The sequence below is a fragment of the Pezoporus flaviventris genome, unplaced genomic scaffold, assembly GCF_033815535.1.
Source record: "Pezoporus flaviventris isolate CSIRO_AGI_PZ_B2104156 unplaced genomic scaffold, CSIRO_AGI_Pfla_v1 ptg000063l, whole genome shotgun sequence".
NCBI classification, from domain to species: domain Eukaryota; kingdom Metazoa; phylum Chordata; class Aves; order Psittaciformes; family Psittacidae; genus Pezoporus; species Pezoporus flaviventris.
In genome coordinates this window covers 4,754,486-4,762,819 of record NW_026892611.1, presented here as the reverse complement: position 1 = coordinate 4,762,819, position 8,334 = coordinate 4,754,486, and the positions used below count along the sequence as shown (strand labels likewise).

At 58.8% G+C, this 8,334-nt stretch overlaps 1 protein-coding gene across 1 annotated transcript; it reads right to left on the bottom strand.

Annotated features, from left to right (window-relative positions):
- Positions 1–4,548: 4,548 nt before the first annotated feature.
- On the bottom strand, positions 4,549–7,680 carry LOC133278202 (uncharacterized). Its single transcript, XM_061470730.1, has 6 exons — positions 7,520–7,680; positions 6,950–7,127; positions 5,978–6,588; positions 5,618–5,772; positions 5,101–5,251; positions 4,549–4,701 (listed from the first exon to the last, which is right to left on the bottom strand). The coding sequence occupies exons 1-6, from the start codon at positions 7,622–7,624 to the stop codon at positions 4,549–4,551; spliced, it is 1,353 nt and encodes a 450-aa protein (XP_061326714.1). The 5' UTR covers positions 7,625–7,680.
- Positions 7,681–8,334: the final 654 nt, after the last annotated feature.

The window sequence follows — 8,334 nt, the reverse complement described above, 5'->3', positions numbered from 1 at the left end:
CAAGCTCAGCTCGCACACCACGGAGATAACAGGCTCCAGCTGAAGCCAAGAACTTCCCAGCTCATGCAGCAGCACTTCACTTACCTGCACAAGGAGGATTTAAATTCCTGAGTGGCCTAATCCCACTCCTGTCCTAAAACCACCCCAACCTTGTCATTAACATCACAGGAAATGTGAAAACACTGTGCACAAGCAGAGTGATTTGCCTGAAGTGACAGAGCAACCCAGGCTGACCCATTCCCTCACTAACAAACGGGAAGTAGAGCAGAACTCAGCTGAACAACACCAGAGCAATGAGGGCATTCAGTTACCCACAAACATAAGACAACCCAGACCCGTCATAAACGCTGAACTACAGTTGGCCTGTGCAACAACCCAGGTGGGCCTGCAGTGAAGTAGCGCATTTGACTGCACCAGTGGGTGCCTTTCCCCAGCAGTTATTCACTTCCACACACAGATTTTTGGGCTCTTCTCAGACAAAGCACTTGCATGCTCAGTTGCCTTCTTTTGGGGTTTGGAGGTGGAGAACTGAATGACAATTCAAATGCTGATCCCAAAAGCAACTGCAGAATAGATGTAAAACCTGTGCAGCCATAAGGGCACCAAGCAAGTTGTCCTGGGTTCAGCATTAGCAGTCATTTTTCTCCTTCTTTGTAGCTGGGAACAGATCTGATAACAATGATGTTTTGGTTTGGCCAAGGACTTTGTGAGCCTCATGCTCTGCCAGGGAGGAGGGGAAGCCGGGAGGAAGCAGAGGCAGGACACCTGACCCAAACTGACCAAAGAGGTATTCCATACCACAGCACGTCATGCCCAGGATGTAACTGATGGTTACCCGGAGGGGCTAAGACTGCAGGGTTGGAGGAGGCATCGGTCGGTGCTTGGTTGGGCTGGGGGGGCGAGCTGGCAGTCGGCTGGCGGTGAGGTGCTGTATTCTCTTCCCTTGTTCTTTCCTTTATCATTGTTATTATTGGTGGTGGCAGTGGTGGTTTGTGTTCTACCTTAGTTGCTAGACCGTTCTTGTCTCAACCCGTGGGAGTTGCATTCTTTTCGATTCTCGTCTCCGTCCCTCCGGGAGTAGGGGGAGGGTGGGAAGGGAGGGAGGGAGTGAACGAGTTGCCTGACTGGGTTTAAACCACGACACAAGTATAGAAGAAGATCCAGGTATCCACGGCAAAACGGTTGCTAACGGCGGCCCGGCCGCAGACACGGTCCGTCCTCAGAGAACCTGTCCCACTGCTACTGCCTCGGGTGAGCACCAGGGGAGGACCAGATTGGATACTCCTTCCGCTAAAGGCGGCGCTGACCATTGTGTCCCCGCAGAGCCCCGCCACAGACCTGCCGGTACCCGCTGCCACTGGACCGGTGCCCTGGGATGATTTTCCTGCCGGTACTATCAGGTGCCCAGGGGCTTGCCATGGGCCCGCCACCCTGACCCGCTCTGCAGCAAAACAGGAACCTATTCTCTCCTTCCCACTCTGCCTTGCCCAGTCGGCTCAGGGGAAAGGTTTCTTCCAGGTTGTATCAGGAGGGAAGAGTTTGCTTTGGCTGTGGGGACCTCAGAACAACTGGGTTCTGAGAGGTCCTGAGAGGAGAGGGAAGGAGGTAGCAAAGAATAGTGCCGGACTTGTGGTGAGCATCCAGCTTCTGCAGCAAAACAGTGCCTGGGATGCTGTGGGAAGCAGCTGTAAGAGCTGAAGGAGGGACGGGACGGGCTGCCTCGTATGTGAGCAGTGCTCTTGGCTGGAGCAGGGCAGCCAAAGCACCGCTGCACAGGGGGCACCCCGTGTCCAGCCTCGGGATTCTCCTCACCAAACACTCCCCAGTTTGCAACCATGGCCAGGTGGGTACGTGGAGCCAGGACGCAACCGCTGCCCAGCGGCTGCTGCGTGGCCTTCCATGCTGCTTGCGAAGGACACCATGGCCTTGGAATTGTGGTTGGAGCTTTAATCAAAAAGTCACATTTTCTTAAGCAGGGCTTAACTGCTGCCTGGCTTTTCAGAGTCAGGAGCACAACGCCTACAGGGTCCGCCTCCGTCTTTTCTGCATCCATATACAGGTCAGGATGTATATTGTCTGTTGTACCAGGGATGAGACCTGACATTCCTCTTCTCCTGTCAAAGGATGGAGTGCTGCAACAGACGGAAAAAGAGCAGAGCTGAAACCCACTGATCTGCAGAGACCCACAGGCATCTCTTTCAGACCATGCCAGCCCCAACCATCCCTTTCCCTGGTCAGGAGGCACAGGCAGACAAATGAATCACCTGGAAGCTGCTGCTCAGGATTACAGCAAATGCCCCCAAGATGTTCCCTGGAGCAGGACAGCAGGACAGCACGCTGCCCAGGCTCTGTCCCCTGTCCCTGCCAGCCCCATCACACACAGCACTGCCCCTACTCACCCTTGAAGATCTCCTGCAGCGTGTCCTTGCTGCTGTCATTCAGGTACCACGCAGCCAGTCCTGTGCAGAGAGCTCGGTCAGACCAGCTGCCGCCCAGCACACTCCTAGTATCGTGGCCCCGGCTCTGAAGGTTGGGCTGAACCCCTTCCCTCCCCTCAGCGGGGTGACCCCAGGGAAGGACAGGACCCGAGGGGAGGTGCCACTGAGCAAGGTGCCACTGAGCCCTGCTGCCAGGGCAGGGGTAGGAGGGGGAAGCACAGAGCCCCTGGCTGCACAGGCCCTGTACAGGGCAGCTGGGGCTCTGGCAGCCACAGGGCTGCTCCTCGCTGCCAGTGCAGCAGATGGGACTGGGGCCAGGCTGCCATAAGGGGGACTCCAGGGACTGCGGCTCACCGATGAACCTCACGGCTGCCATTCGCACGGTGACCTGAGCGTGCTGCAGATAAGGCATGCTTTGACGCACATATTCTTCAGCCCTGCTCCGGTCGTGCTCCAGCTGGAGAGAGCAAAAGGGCGCAGGGATGATACACACCCTCCCCAGTTACCTGGGACAGTCCCCCTTCCCAGCACCCCACACACCCCCCTTCATCCTCAGGACATTTGCATCTCCCAGCAAGGAGCCCTGTGGGGCTGAGGTTCAGAGACAGCTACATGCAAAGCAGGGTCTGGAGGTCCCGAGAGCCCTCTGTGCCGCTGCAAGGGCCCAGATGGGTCTCCTGCAACATCCTGAGGGTGGAGAGGTGAGCCCTTGGGAGCTCTGCCTGAGGGCAGGGAAGGAGGATGCAGCACCAGGCTGCAGGCTCTGGGCTGAAGCACTGCAGGCGAGGCACCACTGCACAGGGGGCACCCCATGTACAGCCTGGGACTTATCCTCACCAAGCGCTCCACAGTTCTCCATCTCTCCAGTGCCTGCACGTGGTGACTGAGCCATTTCCATTTGAGCACCTTTGCAGCTACACAGAAGGCTTCGTGAGAGGCCTGCAGAGGAGGACAACGATTGGGGAGATTGTGGACAGGGCTTGCGGCCCAAAGCCCTGGCCCCCAGCACCTGCAGGGACAGCTGGGTAGTCCCTGGGGACTCTGCTCTTCAGGCCTTGGTGGCCATGGGCTGCTGCTGAGCCCTGCTGGACCACATAGGGCAGGCGTGGCAAATGTCCCTGCCAGCTTCTCCTGCCCTCCCTGCTGCCCAGGCAACCCCCGCGGGCTCAGCATGCCCTTCCCCACACCACTGCTCAGGTTTGCAATCTGTACCTTGGCCACACTCTCAGTCTCATCACTCATGTGCAACACGAGTGGAACCAGGCTCCCCTGCACGTTCTTCCGCATCTGCCGCTGGTGCTTCCAATCCGCCATCTGTATTACTTCTTTGAATAGGCAGATGGAGAGCTCTCGCACCTGGCTGGACACCTGGTGAGGAGGAGGAGGACAGAAGGGCGTCAGTAGCAGCAGCTCCCTGAGCAAGGGCGTCAGCGTGGCTGAGGGGAGGGGTTTCAGGTCTCCCAGAGCCATCAGCAAGTCAGGGAGAAGCTGAGCTGGGCTGCAGAGCCCAGAAGGCATCCCCGTGAGAGCGCAGGGGCATGAGGAGGGGCACAGCCCCATGGAAGTGCTGCCACCAGGCTCTGCTAACAGGCACTTGTCCTTGCAAAGGGCCCATCAGTGAGGATCAGGCTTCCATAGCAGCCTTACATCATCAAACAGTTGCGGGAGATTCTCGGCCAGCTGCAGAGCAGTGGAGCTGTCCTTCTTCTTCAAATGACCCATCACATTTCTGAAAATGAGCAGCATCTTCTTTCTGTTCTTACTGTGGGCTGTCTGCAGCATGTATATCAAATCTGGCAGCAGGACCAGTATTTTCTTTGCCTGTACAAAGCACAGAATTCCTTGTATGTTAAGTGGCGAAGGACCACCCAGGCCAAAATGTTCTGGCATTTAAGCACCAGACTCCTGCCTGACTGACTGGGCAGTGGCACAGGAATCCCTGCAGCAGCCTCCTGGCAGGCCATCCCCATGGTGCACTGAGGGGATCGGGGCCTGTGACTGGACGTTGAGGGCATTTGGTGCCGTGACCCCAGCTCCCGATTCCCAGCCCTGGTCAAGCCGCCGCGTTACCCACTGCCCAGCCCCAGGAGGCCAACACGGCTTCCCTTGCCTATGCCCTGCTCACCGTGTCAGGTGACTGTGACAACGTGATGAGGCCTGTGAGCGTCAGCGAGAACAGCACCACATTTTGACACCACGGGAACTTCTCCCTGTTGTACACCCCAGCGAATTCCTCTGGTGTCACATCGCTGCAGGCCAGGAGCTGAAACAAAGATGGCAGTGAGGGACCGGCCGAGCCTGCAGGGCTCCCGGCACTGTGCAGCTCCTGGGTCCCGCTGGCAGCTCAGGACAAGGGCACCGGGGACAGAGAGCCCGTGCTGGGGGACACCAGCCGCACACCACACTCTTGTCTGTGCCGGCTCTGCTGGTGTAAGCAGAGCACTGACAGGAACTTTGTGCACCCGCACCCAAGCAGCGTGGCATGGCCCTGTGTGGCTGGCACAGGGGAACCTGGCGCTGGGCTGGCCCTAACGGGCTGCATCCCTGTTTCCCAGAGGAGGTGACTGTTTGGGGGCAGATGGCAGGGAAGAGGGCTGTGCCTGTGTTTCTGGAGAGGCAGGCACAGCCCTGAGTATGAGCAAGGACTGGTCTGGTTACTCACAGCCAAGAGCCGGATACAGAACTTCACTCTGCAGAATCCGTGTCTGATACGTAACTGCAGGTGCTGGAGGTTCCTTCTCAGCTCCCTCAAGACCTTCACCAAGATGAGGGGCTGGGACAGCAGCGCTTCCCACATGGCCTGAGCAACTTTGCTGAAAGAGAACACTGTCAGCAGGGCTGCCTTGGCCACCACACGGTGCCTGGGCCAGCCCTGCAGCAGCCAGGCTGTGCTGCAGCCCTGGCCCTTCCTGACCCCTCACTGGGAGTGCCCAGGTCCCAGATGGGGCAGGCAGGAGGGGGCTGAAACTGTTCCCTGTGGGGCAGGGAGGAAACTCGTGGCAGGCCTCGGGTCTGGCTTGGACAGCTTTGGCTACTGCAGGCCTGGCCAACCCAGCAGGGCAGGAGAGAGTGATGGGGTACAGGGCCCAGCTCCTCAGGGGTGTCCTGCAGTTTTCTGTGGGCCTCCACGTCCCTCTCCCCACATGGAACAAACCCACAAGGGCTGTGGGGGTCAGTACCTGTTACATGCTGGAGAGATATCTATAAGGCTCAAGATCATCTCCCTGGGCTTCTGCTGTGCCATGCTTAGAAACAGCGACTTCAGGCTGCACCGGGCTGATGCTGCGCTGATGTGCTGCAAGTTGTTATAGATGCAGCGCGTGATGATCCGCACCTGGAGAGCACACGGGTGAGGGTGGTGCTGCCACCAGACTGCAGCCATTTCCTCAGCTGCTGCTGAAACAGCTGCCCTTCCCATCCTACTCTACTGGCATGAAATGGCTTCAAGGTGCCTGAAGCACCTGGGTGAGGGGAGATGGGATGTAGGGAGGAACAGTGCCTGGAAGGACTGGAGGACAGGGCAGCCACAGGCTGCTTACCTCTGTCAGCCAGGAGGCAGGTTCTGTCATGGCCACGTTCAGGACGCTGATCAACTCTTCCTTGTCACATACGCATGAGTCTCTCATGGCCTGTATGGCCCTGAGGATGATGACTGTCTTATCAGCAGGGTGGAGGTATTCCTCAAATGCCTGCAGGAAGGAGGAAGGCGGGGAAGACGTGTTACACTGAGTGCCCTGATAGTGCTGCTCAGCTGGGCAGTGAGAGCAGCTCTGGCGAGAGGACCCACGGGAAAGCTGGCAGCAGGGGCTGCAGTCGTTGCGGAGTAGAGGATAAGAAGAGAGGTCCCTAGGTGAGAGAGGAGGGACCCTGGAGTGCAGCCCTCTGAAGTCCCTGCTCCAGAACAGCAGCAACCCTCTGACCAGGGACAGTGAGGTCATGCCAAGCCCGCTGGTTCTGGATCCCTTTGCTTGCACCAGTCTCGTTCTGATGCCCCAGACAAGAGGCCCAGCAAGGAAGAAGCTCATTACCTTTGCCATGCTAATCGTGCTGCACAGAGAAAGACAGGAGGGTTTCCCTGCTTCCCTCTTCCCTCCAGCCTGGGGATGCTCTGGATGATCATGACAATTGTCTGGTTGAGGTGACGTCATGCCTAAACATGAGGGGATCACGGAAGAGTCATTAGGACACAGCACTGATTACCATCAGTGACAGCTTTGGCTATGGGGACCATGGAACTGCTGGGTTCTGAGAGGCCCTGAGAAGAGTGGGAAGGAGAGCAGCAAAGAGCAGTGCCGGACTTGTGGTGAGCACTCGGCTTCTGCAGCAAAACAATAGCTGGGATGCTGCGGGAAGCAGCTGTGACGGGCAAAGGAGGTGAGGGAAGAGGGCAGGCTGCCCTGGACAGCCTCCAGCAAGCACAAAAAGAATCCACTACAATACTTGGGGAAACAAGCAGGACTATGAGGAGACGTCTGTGTGTGGAGGGATGAAGCCCACAGAGCTTCTCTTACATTTTTGGTGCTGGATGAATATGGAGAGGTGATGAAGAGCAACCAAAGCCTCCTGCTGGATCGCCCAGATCTTGCTAGTCCAGCAAACAATGAGACGTCCCAGCAGCTGTCCCAGCAAGCAGTCCTTGCTGATGTCATGGTGGGAAGAGCTGTGGTCGTGTCCAAGCAAGCTCCAGACCTGGGCAAGGGAGGCAGGACAGGTAGAAGGGCTGAGGGGCAGCAGCGCAACAAAAGCTCCGAACCTGAGACTGCCCCAGGGAAGGATCCTGGAGGGTCGGAGTTGTGCAGGGCCCTCCCAGAGCAGCGAGCTGGGCAGCCGGGCAGGGAGAGCTGCCAGGCCTGGCCTCCCGCCATGCTCCTTGGGCAGTGCTGACCTGCACAGGACTGGGGGCCAAGATGGCTGCTGGCAGAAAGGGCACTGGGGAGGAAAAAACATGGGAAAAAGAGAAGCCGAGACCCTTGCCCAGGGCAGAGCCGTGCTGAATGCCTCAGGCATTTGAGCCGCAGGCTGCTGCCCACGGTGGGCAGGGAATGGGAGACAGCCTGGCTGGAGGGTGCCTGCCTCCCTACCTGCACTGAGGAAGAGCTGGCCATCAAATCGGCCAGCTTTGCGATCCTTGCCACGGCCCGTTCACACACAGCTGGGTGCTTGATGTTGATGAAGGGCAGCAGCATCTGGAAGGAGAGAAAGTGCTGCTGTGCCCTGGGAGCTGGTGCCCGTGCCAGCAGCAGCAGCAGCAGCACTGCTCAAGTCCTGGCTGGACTCATGAAGTCCTTGTGGCCCTGAAGGGAGGCAGATGCCACCCCAGGGTAGAGTCTGCTTCTTTCTGTGCCCTCCCCGTGAGCACAGGCCTGTGTTCCCTCTCCGTGAAGGCTGGGCTTTTGGGCAGCACCCTCCCGGGGGGCGGTGATCCTGCAATGGGGGAATGGGCGTACGGCTCCCTGAGAAGTCAGGAGCGCCGAACTTCAGAGCTGGGCTCCCTGTGCAGGACAGGCAGGTCCCAGTGGGTCTCTGCCCCGGTCAGACCTGGGCAGAAAAGCAGGAGGGACTGCGAGGCATGGGAAGAAGGGCAGCACCCGCAGCCACTGCTGCGGTGCCTGAGGAGAGGGGTCAGCGCCTGCAGAACACAAGCAGGATGGGACCTGGCGGCTGCCAGCACCCAGTGCCAGCAGACCCAGGCCCAGGCGGCAGGGCTGGCAGACACCCTCTGTCCCCAAGCCCAGCTCTGGCCCCCAGCGTGGCCCCGCTGCCAGGGCTGCTCAGCCCTGCAGCTCAGTGTCTGCCTGCGCACGCTGGGTCCTGCCCTCCCCCTGCACGGGCCCTGTGTGTCCTCACAGTGTGCCGGTGCCTGGCAACTTGCCCCCTTCCTCAGGCCGGCCGTGTG